This window comes from Lepidochelys kempii, chromosome 2 (genome assembly GCF_965140265.1).
Source record: "Lepidochelys kempii isolate rLepKem1 chromosome 2, rLepKem1.hap2, whole genome shotgun sequence".
Taxonomy (NCBI): Eukaryota; Metazoa; Chordata; order Testudines; family Cheloniidae; genus Lepidochelys; species Lepidochelys kempii.
This window is the reverse complement of record NC_133257.1, coordinates 79,278,174-79,292,446: the sequence shown is the minus strand read 5'-3', so window position 1 is coordinate 79,292,446 and position 14,273 is coordinate 79,278,174. Positions and strand designations below refer to the sequence as shown.

At 37.2% G+C, this 14,273-nt stretch overlaps 1 protein-coding gene across 2 annotated transcripts in view; it reads right to left on the bottom strand.

The window, feature by feature from the left end:
* The window catches only part of CDH2 (cadherin 2), a 175,030-nt gene that overhangs the window by 49,097 nt on the left and 111,660 nt on the right, over positions 1-14,273 (bottom strand). For both annotated transcript variants that reach the window (XM_073331332.1, XM_073331333.1), the window contains exons 3-4: positions 3,049-3,275; positions 374-520 (exon numbers count right to left, since the gene is read on the bottom strand). In XM_073331332.1, coding sequence (XP_073187433.1) covers positions 374-520; positions 3,049-3,275 — 374 coding nt within the window. The remainder of the gene's footprint in view (positions 1-373; positions 521-3,048; positions 3,276-14,273) is intronic.

Sequence of the window (14,273 nt, the reverse complement as noted above, 5' to 3'; positions counted from 1 at the left end):
CTTCCCCTTGTTCCCCTCCTCTGACAGGCCTATCTCTTCCCCCGCCTCTCCCAACAAACACATACACAAACACACAAGTGGGGAGGTTCCAGTGCAGGATGCAGCAGAGTTGGCTGAGTCACAAATGCCACCTTTTGCACCAGCTGAAGTTCCCCCTACTTCAGGGCAGTTGCTGATTTAAATTCACTGTAATTCAATGTAAGAAAAACAAAGAGGGCTTGGCAGACCACAGAATTTGCCCCATTATCTTTTGTATAGATCTAACAGCTGAATTTGGTCCTTTAATCTTTGATAAGCTGAAAGCCTATCCGAGGTTGACTTCCAAGGAATTCTGAAATCACACCTCTGCCTTCTTGGTGGTTAATTACCTTACCCTAACTAATTCCTGAGGAAAAGGCCCTCTGGAGTTTTCTGGTAAGTTGATTGGAGGGATGACCCAGTCTCTCTTTTGTCTCTGCAGATGACTGCTGTGCTTATATTGTTGCCGTGGAAATACTATTTCTTCAATTTTGTTTTCGTCCTTAAAACAGACATTAGAATGAGAATTGGTAAAAATGTGTATATTGGAGAATGGTTTTCATACCATTACATGACTGCCTGAGACACACACTTCATTCCATGTTTATGAAGCTATTTATTGGGTTCACAGTACAAAATGGAAATAAGCAATATTATTACATTTTTCCTATGAAATAGTAGCAATTCCTTCATTTTTCAGCATGCCACTTGGAGGTCAAATGGAATTATAAGCAATTTATTACCCAGTACTGCTGTGTAAACTACTTTGCACTTTCTATATTCCAGTTGGATAGTAGTTAATATTGTGCAGAATTTTAATAGGATGCCTTTATATGTATATAATCTCATTAATTGGAACTACAGTTCAGGTAATGTGAAACTGTATATTAAATTTAGATCTGGGTGTGCTAAAATATAATTTGAGTTCCAAGAGAAGTTTAATACATACTGGTAAGGAATGTCTGAAATATTTATGACCTTATTAAATCCCATAGAATTAATGCTGTAATTATTTTAAACCTATGTCACCCATGATGGATGTTGTAGATGACCCACTTTGCACAGTGGGCATTAATCTCTGCTGGGTGTCAACACTGCCTTTATATTCCTCTCTACATCTGCAGTTATTTCAGCCTTTAGCTCTTGATGCACATGTGCATACAGACATGTTACTCTGGTTAGGGAAAAAAGCCCAAAATACATTCTTTGGTTACTTTGCGGAAAAAAGTTATTTTGAATCAAGTAAATGTGTTGGAGGCTAAAAACCACAGGTGCAAACTGAGGGCCAGTTTCTGCTACCTTCACTCCCTTTGAATAGTGCCTTACAAGTGATAGCCCCTGTCTAGTAAGGATATGCCTACACTGCAAAGAAAAACCCATGGTGCTGAGTCTCAGAGCCAGAGTCAATTGGCTTGTGCTTGAGGGGCTTGGGCTGTGGGGCTAAAAATAGCAGTTTAGACGTTTGGGCTTGGGTTGGAGCCCCGGGTCTGAAACCCAGCGAGGGTGGAGGGTCTCAGAGCCCAGCTAATCTAACCCAAGCCTCAATGTCTACACTGCAATTTTTAGCCTTATTGCCCAAGCCCAAGTCAACTGACCTGGACTCAGATTTGGTGCAGCGGGTTTCTCTTTGCAGTGTAGACATACCCTCACATGTAAGGCACTACCTGAGTGTGACTGAGGGCACCAGAACTGGGCCCAAAGGGTTTGTCTTCACTGCAACTCTTAAATCAGGTTAGGTAACCTGGGTTAAAATAGCAGTGATGACACAGCAACTTGGCTTGTAACTCTGGTTAAGAGCTGGAATTTGACCGCAGGCTTTCTTAGAGCTTTAACTTGAGTTGCGAACTCAAGTTAAAAGCTGAGGTGTCACTGTTATTTTAACCTGAGTTTCTTAACTCATGTTAGCAAATCCAAGTTTAAGGACATTACTTTTGTTGCAGAAAAGACGTCCTCTGAAAGGAACAGTTTCTTGTGTGCCTCTTTAATGTGAGCCACCGCATGCTCCTTTATTAAGACTTGGTCTTAAATGTCTCCAAAACCCAGAACAATTGCTTATTCTTAGAAAAATATGTAGCACAACTAAAAGCAATCTATTTTGAAACAGATACTTAAGTCTTTGATCTGTAAATATAATTTTAGTGTGGCTATATCAATCTATGAAGAATATTTATTTTTTAAAAAGATGCTTTGCAAAAGGAAGTAAAAAAAGCAGGCAGTAGTATAAGGGGTGGGTGTAGCAGAAATATCACATAATATTTTACTACAGGGAGTATATTAGTATATTGGTAGGTTCAATTTTGTGTTACTTTGGCTTTGCGTATATTGGTTTCCACCAGAGTGAGACTATCTTCCCTAAAAGTAGTGCTGGAATCCTAAATAATTTCCAGTCCTCAATTTGATTATTAAGGGACAATACAAATACTCTGTGCCAGGAATGCCTTCCTGCTACTGCTGTAAATCTACAGTTCTGGTCTAATCTTGATTGATGGATTCTAGCAGAGATTTGTTTATTTTGTGGTTAAATTTAACTGCTTGAATAAATATTGTAATGCTCTCCAGCAATTTAAAATAAAGAAATGACCACTTCCAATTTAAATTCAGGTACAAATCTCAAACTGTACAAACAATATGTTCAAATACAAATGATTTCTGGATCTTTAAACAGATATGGGTTTGCATGACTTTAGCAGGGCTACAAAATAATAGATTATGGAACATTATTTTTAAAGACTACAGCTTTACAATTATTTATGCACTAGTTACCCACTAGCAGGAAGTCAGATGTGGAGGTGTGTGACAGATTTAGTCTAAAAACCTATTTTTCAGAGACATTTCCAAAGGCAAATGTTTTATATATAGAATCATAGAATATCAGGGTTGGAAGGGACCTCAGGAGGTCATCTAGTCCAACCCCCTGCTCAAAGCAGGACCAATCCCCAGTTTTTGTCCCAGATCCCTAAATGGCCCCCTCAAGGATTGAACTCACAACCTTGGGTTTAGCAGGCCAATGCTCAAACCACTGAGCTTTACCTTCTCTGAATGCTCTGCAAATGTTGGCTCGATGCTCAGCTTCACCACCACTTGCCACTGTTGCTGGGTTTCCTTGTCTTGAGCATATATGATGAATTCTGTGGGGTCTGTAGAAAGCTGAAAGCTTCTTGCTGCATATACCATACCATCTTCACCTACTCTAAAATCTGCTGGCTCGCTGCTTTCAAACTGTACTTTTATCTTTTCATCACAGCTTCTAAATCGCACTGTAAAACACAAAAAACATGGAGAATATAAGAACTGAAAGAGACAGAGCCTGCTTAAACTGAATCATCAGCTGGTGTTAGGTCAAGAACAAAAACCTGTATCTTAAAAGCCTATTCTCCGCAGTCACAATAAACTCACTGTCATTTCATCATATTAAGTGAATGCATTCTTGAGGAATTAAAAATCGTACTTTATGGATCAGCCCACATAATAGTGGCATCCTTCAGAGAGGGAAGACTAAGTTCTCCTTCCCAACCAGATTGCCTGTTTCTACTACAGGGGCCTTGACCTCCACAACAACCACCTGCTCTCTCTCACAAAGGGGCAGAACTGATTGGTTCCAAATACAGGTCCAGCCTCTTTGACCTTGACTGCAATTACTATCACTAATAAGTATATGTGATAGATGAACCCAAGTGGGCAAAGGCCATAGGGGATTAAAATGAAGAACACTTGGGGCTCTTCAAACCGACACAGAGAAGCGCCTGTCAAAGGGAGATTTTTCTATTCATAACTTTTTTTAAAAAGGATAGTTTTTTCATATCTAGAGTTAGATTTCACTATGATCTCATTAGACTTTCTGCAGAGAATGACAAAACAAGTGCACAAAATAATATGCATTCTGAAAATTAAAAAGGTCTTTTCCCCTTTATGAACGCCTAAAACTAGTGAAAAGGACTGAGTGGAGAGAAAGTAGTCAAACTGCTATCATGGACTGGAAAAAAATATGCCCCGGACATTTTTAATATGTGGCAATCATCATCACAAACATGGTTTAGATTCAGCACCTCCAGTGCTAACAGCAGTGAAGTAGCAGCCTAGAGGTCAGTGCACAACTCTGGGAGTTAGACCTACTTTCTATTCCTGTCTCTGTCACCGACATGCTGTATTACTGTGGACAGAACACACAACAGCTCTGGTCCTCAGTTTCCCCATTTGTAAAAGGGGAATTATAATATATGCTTACCTCATAGGAATGCTAGAAGTCTTAAAGGGATGCAATTCACTTGAAATCCAGTCAATTTCAAAAAGTAGATTAAAAGCAGTTACAGGTACTAGTCTTGCCTATAAGCTCCCTTTAACAATCACATTTTCCTACTTTAAAATATTTTCCTATTTACAAATGTTTTCCTCTCCTCTTTTGCTATGTGAAAGATCCACAGTGAAACAGATTTAGTGAAACCGAATATATACACAGTACTGTAAAATGCACAAAGTACAACAGATTTTTTTTCTCTATGATCCCCTTCGTTTCTAGTTATCGTCAGTGTTACTTGTAACAACAGCAAGTAAAAAATATCAGATGGAAATGTGGCTTTAAAATTGATTATCTCCCTTTAATGTTTTCAGAGCATTTTGAGATCTTCAGACTGTATGAACAACAGAAGTGCAAAGCATTATTATTAAAGGTTGGGCTGAAATGCAGATAGTGAAGATTAATCCTATCCTTGTGCCTCATTCCAGTTCTTGGACTTTTACACTGAAATGAATGATGCACAAACTATAAGTCTCCAAAAATCTAAAGGTTCCCCTCAAGAGAAACCCTGCTAAAAGCTGCACATCTTATGCTTTCTTTTTCTTTTTTTAAAATACTATAGTTATAAGGAAGATAGTGAGAAGAGAGATTATAATTTTTGATACTTGAACTCCAAGGACTGGGACCGACATTCAAATGACAGATAAAATTAGTTTCCTCACTAATCCTTTTGTGTTATGCTGGGTCTCCCACATCCCTTTGACCTCTGACGCAAACAAAGACGACGATGACTGGAAAATTATATATATAAAACTTTATTTCTTTTTTCAAGAATACAGAAAATTCAATAGAAATTTTAAAATGTTAGCTTTTTTAAGGAAGATTAAACAAGAATAGTCAGTTAGCTGTGATGGAATACAGGCCTTGATCACCCTTTCTGGCAGTAAAACCTGCTTGAGTTGTTCAGGGATGGGGGAGAATCTCCTTGAGGAATATTTCATGCAGTTCCCACCATATCATTCCATCGGGGCAAGGTTAATTTCCTCCAGGAAAAAGGCACACAAATGGCCATCAAACCTGGGAGATCTCACCGAATATGGGGAAGGACAAGCCTATCCATGCAGAAGCTCTGAATCTCTGCACTAGTTCTGGCCCCTGTTATCTCTGCCTGGCTCCTTGGCAATACTGCAGCAGAGATCCCATGCTTTTTGGTGGAGCATCCCCACAAACATTTCATCCAAATTGGGACTCCACTATTTTTTTCTAGGTAAGTTCCCTGGGTCTGTAGCTCCCAAGTCCCACCTATTTCATAAGGTACAGCCAACCCCTTCTCCCACATGGATCCACAGATTTACGAAGAGGGCTGTGCGGGAGGAAGGGACAGTGACATGGGGCAATTCAACCCCAATTCCACATGGGAGGAAAGAAAGCCACATGTAGAGGATCCCCTTCCTAGATGTGAGCCAAGTGGTAACTTATCCCTTATTCCCTTATCCATACTACTTCATTATCTGACCCAATTTACCAAGGCGAGTTCATATTCTGAATTGCAACAAGTAGCCAAAGAAATACAAGTAAAATAATTGGTTACAGCAACTCTATCATTATAAAGAAATCATAGTCCTAATTAGACATACTTCTGTGTTCTGACCTTCTAACCAGAATACAACCCCACACTAGACTATATTAATTATAGAAATGTAAGAATAGAAGTACCCAGAATGGGTCTTCTTAATTTTCCTGAAATCTACTATTGCAATATCCTCAAAACAGCATTCAAATAAACTAAGCTAACAATATTCCACATTCTCCTTTAGACAATGGCATTAAGAGCAGTTCTGAATCCTATTTACAAATAATCAGATCAGCTTTAGGGCTCTGTGGAGAGTTAAACTCTGTGAGGATCTTCTCAATGAGTTTTTAAATCATTTCAGAGAAGAAAGTGAGCAATCAGAACAGAATGGGACAGAAGCTAGGGTACCGAAGAGCATGCCTTCATGCTGGCTCTGCTCCCATGGAGATGCAGAACTCCTAGTAGAGAGGGAGCCCTGTAAGACACTTTGTTAAAAACAGTTAGGTTTGAAAGGGTCAGCAAGGAGTCAGAACCATGCACATGACCCATGGGTCTTTGTCAGCCTTCCTCCACCAGTTGGGGATTCCTGCTTAACAGGGGATTCCCGTTGCAGGGGAAGGGAATAATGATATTTGTGTATGCAGGGGGCATGATCTACCCCCTGACAAGTGTGTGTGTGTATGTGTGTTTGGGGGGAGGGTAATACATGTAAATTGTAACTTGATTTCTTTTTTTCTCTCTTTTTTTTTTTAGAGGTAAGACTTAAAAGGAACACTGCAATGAGCATGATTCAAAAGAACTATTAAGATATGATGATATGAAAAATATAATTTAAAAAGTATTATTCAGTAATTTGATGCATCCAATTTTATATACTAAAATTCATGAGAAATTGAAAGATTTCCCATCCCCCCCACTTTCTCTCATATAGATCCTAATAACTCAAAAAATATATAATTTAATCCGCTATCCACTTCATTGATATTCTTCCTCTAGGCAACTATATGTTATGAGATTCAATGAAAACCTCTGTCTTTTGACAGCAACCTGCCTAAAATGTTTAAAATTGTCAATGCCCTGGCAGAATTATTCTCCTTCTGCAAAGAACACACATTAACAAATTACAGAGAAGTATAACTGTTCATAATTAAATTACCTTGACAGAGTACAGGTTGAGTAGTAGCTACCTTTTCCCCAACTGCATGGCTATTAGTCTCAGAAATCTGATTCAGTTTAGTTTGCTTCATTTTTCCAGTGCGCAACTGGTATCAACAAATATGGAATCCTAATTATTTGCTTTCAGTGCTAGTTAGTAGTGCGATTTTGTAGAAGTAGTAAGGAAATATTTTTCATTGAGAATAGACATTACTGGTACTAATCATGTTCCAAACACCTTGAAAGGGATGCAGATTTCCAAAACAATGTTACTGTCAAAAAAAAAATTATAATGGGTATTTTTCACTTTAAAAAGATTTATCAGCTATATTTTTATAGCACATTGTTGTGTCTGCGCCAACAAAAATGACAGATATTTACATAATCTTTTATTGTTCTTTATTATTGGTATCCACATAAATAATCAAATATAAATCTCTGCAAGTTAAAGGAAGCAGACTAATTATGAAAGGCTGAAATTTAGATTTTAAGAAGACTTAGACCATAATCCTACCAACACTTACGCACATACTTAACTTTAATTATGTGAATATTCCCATTGAAGTGAATGAGACTACTCATGAGTTTAAAGTTATTCCTGTGTGTAAGTATTTGCAGGATATGGGCTTTAATCCAGAAGCAAAATTTATATTTATGTTATTGTTATTTGTATTGTTATTGCTGTGCTGTTAAATATGGAGTATTTTGAAAGATAATCCATTTGACAGTTTTGAATTTAGAGGGTAAATAAAATTTATTAATTGGATATTGCTTTTTATTATATGCCAACCAAAACAAATACATATTTGTTGCCTAAAAGAGAAAAAAATTAAACTCTGCAACCACAAAAAGGTAAGTTAAACTCCTGCATCTCTGTGGTATTAAATAAAGCTCTCAAATTAAATTTTCTTGTATGCAATTAACAAAAACATATGTCTTAATGTGTAGTGTATAAAACCTGAAGTACTACAAAACATGCAATTTCATTTAGAGTACACTAGAGAACTAAACCATTCACACACTAATGAAATGAATGATTCATAATATCTGTAAAATACATCTCTACTCTGATGTACTTTACTAGTAAGTTTCAATTAACTAGCATCATTTCTCATACAATTAAAATATACTTTCAGTTTCTCCATTAACAAGTTGGTTTGCAATTTGACAGCCCACTCCTACGATCCTCTCTCAGGCAAAACTCCCAATGAAATCAAGGGGAGTTTTAACTAAGGACTCAGAAAAGAGTGTAAGGAATGGGCTATCTTCATATAATCAATAAAGATACTTTCATACAAAATATTTATATGCAACTTCATTTATTTGTGCTAATCCCAAACCAGTCAGGGGCAGTTTGTCATTTGGATTTTTCAGCTTTAAAATGTGAGTCCATGCTTGGAGATTAAAGGCAGAAATATGGTTCAACATTGGTTGTATTTTATAGAAACAACATTACTTATCTTAGCCTAATGTTGTCCTTAGAGCTAATGTCCACTTAGTGGATATTTTGGAGATTATACTGTAATTTCCAAGTGCTATTAAACACATATTTCGAAAAAACAGCAAACAAAATATGTCATAAAATGGAAAATCCAGATATATTTATCCCTGCAGGATAACTTCTTAGTGAATCAAACAAATAGCAACAAAAGTAACCATGATACAATTACACATCAATTACCCAGTCTGCACGCTTCTAGTCATGTTTCTTTACTTCTGAGAGTACCAGAAAGTATTTAGAGATGCTCTACCTTGATTTCTGACAGTCTAAAGATTTTTAACATCTGAACCACTGTACCGTTTCATGGATAGGGAAACTGGAAAAAATATTTTTACAAAATAAAATATACCGCTTTATAACATTGTATGTTGTTCAGACTGGTTACCCCCTTCTTTGCAAGGGGATCAGTTACTCCCAATTTAAACATCTGAACAGAACCACTCATATTTCAACTTGTGGTACTCCAGATTGACACAAGAAATGCTCATGAGACATCTTTCAACACAAATATAGGTAATCTTCAAGTAATATACAAAGTTAGATTTTTTTATAGTATCAGAACTGTAGGATTATTGTAGCTGTGAAGAAGTATATTCTAGCCTGCCTTATGCATCATCTGATTTCAGAATCTTTATTACGGATGATGTACATAGAAGAAAACACAAGTTTGGTTTCTGGACAACAGGATGATCTGCAGTAATTGCAATTAAAAATATCTTGCCTTCACTTGCAAGACAAGCAAATTTGATAGGGAAATCATTAATTGGAGAATAAATATCAAATATTAGGTCATTTTTACATAGTCACTTTTCTGATTATAACCATGCTTAAATGTTATACTTAAACTTTTCATTGTATCTTTCACAGATGCTTCAATATCATTATTCTTTTTAACATGTTATTTAATTCTTTTTTTGTAGCACCTTTTGGTTCTGTCCTTACACACATGCACCACATTTTATAATTATTCCATGCTCTACCAAAAATAATTTTTTTAAAAGTCTAGTTATTTTTTGGGTGCTTCTGTTATTTGGGTGCCTAACTTGAGACACCTTAGTGGACTTTCATAGGGAAGTTCCTTAGTGCTTTCAGAAAGTGGGCATACTAATCCACTAGTTCCTTTTAAATATCTTGGGCCTACATTCTTAGGGTCTCTGTACACAGACAACAAAGAAAACCCTGTGGCTGGCCCATGTGACTTGGGATCATGGGGCTTGGGCTGTTCCATTGCTATGTAGACTTCCAGGCTCAGGCTGGAGCCTGAGATCTGGGACCCTCCCACAGCATATGTCCTACCCCAAGACCAGAGGTCTATACAGCAATGAAACAGCCCCACAACCTGAGTGCCGCGATCCCAAGTTGGTTAGCATAGGGCAGCCGAGGGTATCCCACTGCTGTGTAGACATACTCTATGTGCTACATTCTGACATCCTTACTCATGTTGAGTAGTACCTAACTTCAATTAGTCTTATGCAGTACGTATGATGCAATGGGAGTTCAGATGCTTATTAAGGGCCATATATAGCTCTTTGATTGCAAATCCTCTCCTCTCACAAAATGTTCTGCAAATTTGTGCAGACTCAGGGCAAGATTGTGAAAGTATTACTCACGATGATGTGGAGTTAATCACACAAGCAATACAATTGAAATCAGTGGGACTATTCGTCTGAGTTATTGCAGTATTAAGGGGTCCACAATCTGATCCTTAGTAGCTCAGCTTTCCACATCTCCATGTTGTAAGGCTACCTTACTCAGTTCACTAATCCTTTAGGGAATAAATAAATAAATAAATAAAAATAGCCTAACTAAAGGGGAAAAAATATTTGCAGAGTTGAGACCTAAGTTACAGGATTTGTTTATCTCATCAGTTGAAAACAGTACTAATATAATGGTTTAAAAAAAAGTTTTGGTATGTATCTGTTTTAACCTACTGCTAGAATACATTATGCATCCGATGAAGTGAGCTGTAGCTCATGAAAGCTTATGCTCAAATAAATTGGTTAGTCTCTAAGGTGCCACAAGTGCTCCTTTTCTTTTTGTGAATATAGACTAACACGGCTGTTACTCTGAAACCTAGAATACAAGTGTTACTCTGTGAAATTTATGCACTTTTTACACTGTGAATGAGTTATTAGGACAATATCCTGGCAAAAACACTTTGTGCCAGTTTCTGTTATTTTTTTGCCATTCAATACAAGAGCTAATTTGTTTCCATGTAGCAACAACAGTATATGCAACAACATCATCAAACACACAGAGTATACTAAGCACTGTTGTGCTGGCCAGAGTGCCCACAGTTGATGGCATCACACCAGGTGTTGTGGTATTTACGTTGTCCTAAAATATGGCACGTTCAAGACAATCTGGGTGTTTATGCCAGAGACACAGAGAGAGAGAGACAGACAGAAGTTTCACCTTTATTTTTCTTATTCTCTGTGCAGTTTTATAGTTTTTAATTTTAAAAAGTATACTTTCAGCTGTGCTGAATATATTTTTGCAAAATGTAAATGAGAAATATTGAACCTAAAGCATTCAATGCTACTTGGTTTCCACTTAAGCTAGCTAAATTAATATAAGGGTCCTATATTTTTAAAGTTACCTGTGAACGAGAATACTATCACAAGACTGTTCAATCCTTCAATTCACAGTGAAAGACTTGCACAGTTCTTTAATAAAACATGTCACCTACTTTCCATTTCCCATAATCCTCTTTGTTTGCTGAACAAAGTCATAATAGGCATGCCAGAATGAAAATAGGGATAAAGTTCTTTCTGTTTGATAGAAGTGCCTATGCAGCTTTTCAAAACAGGAATACTGGCCGTCAGCAAAACACAGATTTGGTATCTCAAACAGAGCCCAAATTACATCTGATTCACTGATCCTTTTCAGTTCTTTTCCGAACTGCTCACTAACACAAAGTCTTTCTGAGCTCCGACATCCCTTTTGTCTTTATTTCAGAAAAAATAAAATACAAGAGAAGAGAGTAAACATCTTGGGGTAATGAGGGAAAATGTTTATATTTAGACCACTACTTTAGTTTTAAAATATATACATATTAAGAGATTGCAGTCCTCCTTTACTTCACATTATTTAATACACTGCTGGTAAATATAAGGATATGCATCACTGCAGAGCTCTGCTGGAATTTTTTCAAACTGGTGCCAGTTGGAAGAAAACTCAGTAATAAGTATCATTTCTGTACTCTGGAGTGTGCAATACACCTGCAATACTTTCTCAAGTATACAATTCTAGATAGTAATAAAAAGCAGGATTAAACACTAATCTCATGTGCCCACAATGCATCAACTCACAACAACTGCTAAAATCCAATTTGGTAATTAAAGAATATCTGTTCAGGAGTCTGAAGGGAAAGTGTAGCCTTACACATAGCCAGCAGAAAATAGACCACCTTCACAGTTTAGGCTCTAAGCAGGGACGTTTCTTTGTCTTCAATATATTATAAAACAATGGCTTCTTTTCTAAGGCAATTTTTTGTGGTTTAAGAAACTGAGATGCTACTACTTGTCAGCACAATGTAGAATTTAGAAGGCTGTTTAACTACAATAAAAATAATTAAATATTACATTGTAAAAGGAAAACAACCAATGTTTTCTGTTTGTTTTAAGTCATCCCTAGAAAATGCAAGAGACAGTTCTTCCCCCACCTTAAATGCAAAAGCCCAGGGTGAAGAAGAGAGTAAGTGTCTGTGTCCCCTTTGCTATTTTCTCCCAGTCCCAGTTTCTGCACTGTACTTTCCACCATCTCTACATATTCAGGCTCCAAGTTCTATTTTATTTTTTGCTCTTCCCTGTCTCCTACTTTCTCCTTCTGCCTGAGTTTTCTGTTTTCATATTTTTTATGATTTTGTCTATCACTTAGCCTCTCTTTGCCCCACCTTTCAATCTACAAAATCTCCAATATCTACCCTAAATGGAGGTGCTGTGGCTGTCCTGCCAGTAGGCTTGCGACCTTCAATCATGCCCAGTCAGAGTGAGTCCATCACTTCATGTGATCTGACTCTAAGTATGGGGCAGGGATGGCTGAGAAGTGGGGCTTTAGGCTTAACAGTATGAGAACAGGCCTGATGTGTTGATCCTTGGTTGCTACACGTGCTTTCAGTCAACCTACTGTTCACACGTGGATGAGACAATGTTGTTCGGAGGATGAATTTAGGTTTGATAGGAACTGTGGAACATTTTGGGAAAGGGGGGAGCCAACAGAGGCAAATAAAATTGAAGGTCAGAGATGAATTTTTAAACTAAGGGCTAGGGGAAAGCCAACAGGTACAGAGGAATACATGATTTGGACAGACACATCCCTTAGGGGAGGATTTATTAAAGGGGATACTCTGTATCATAGTAGAGAGGAGAGGAGAGAAATTGATAAAGCATAGATAAGAGCTGAAGAGAAACAGTCAAATGAAAAAGAGTCCCATTCAATTACATCATAGGAAAGCAAACAACTAAATAGGGACAAATTTGATAAGTGACTGTATAAAAATACAAGCAGTTTAAATACTAAGATGGGTGAACCTGAGTGCCTGGTATTAAATGAGGATATTGCTATAACAGGCAGTGGAATGATGATAATCCATGGGACATGGCAATACCACGGTACAAAATATATAGGAATGGCAGAGTAGATCACACTGGTGGGGGAGTGGCACTATATGCAAGAGAAAGCATGGAGCCAAATATAGTAAAAATCTTAAATGACTCAAACTATAAGAATAGAGAAGTAGGAATATACTACTGATCACCTGATCAGGATGATGGTAGTGATTGTGAAATGCTCAGGGAGATTAGAGAGGCTACAAAAACAGAAAACCAAGTCATAATGGGGGATTTCAACTCTCATGATATTGACTGGGGACATGTCACCAAAGGATGGGATGTAGAGATAACATTTCTAGACACTTCTTTAGCTAGTCTTGGAACCCACAAGGGGAGAGGCAATTCTTGATTTAGTACTTAGATATGGTCTAAGAGGTGAATATAGCTGAACTGCTCAGTAATAGCAATGATAATGTAATTAAATTTAACATCCTTGTAGAGGGAAAATACTAAAGAAATCCACCACAGAAGCATTTAACTTGAAATAGGGGAACTACATAAAAATGATGAGGCTCGTTAAATGGAAATTAAAAGAAACAGTCACAAGAATGAAATTCCTGAAAACTCAATGTAAACTTTTAAAAAAATCATAATAGAGGCTCTAACTATACATATTTCCCTCCCCCCCCCGCAATAACAATAATAAACAGGGGACAAAAAAAATGCCACCGTGGCTAAACAATAGAGTCAAGTTGGAACTTAAAGACAAAAATATATTCTTTAAAAATTGGAAATCATATCCTACGGAGGAAAAAAAAAGGAGCATAAACTCAGACAAATCAAATGAAAAAGTATAATGGGGCAGGCCAGTGTCAAATCTGAGGAACTGTCCCAGATTGAAGTGTCAAGAGAGAAGGTTTGGGAACAAAATGATAAATTAAACGGTAATAAGTCACCAGGACCACATGGTATGTACTCATGAGTTCTGAAGGAACTCAAATATGAAATTGCAAACTACTAAATGTGGTATGTAACCTATTGATTAAATCATCCTCTATACCAAATGACTGGAGGATAGCTAATGTAATGCTGACTTGTTAAAAGGCTCCACAGGTGATGCTGGCAATTACAGGCCGGTAAGCCTAACGTCAGTACCAGGCAGTTGAAACTACAGTAAAGAACAGAATTATCAGATACATATTTGAACATGATATTCTGGGGAAGAGTCAACATGCCTTG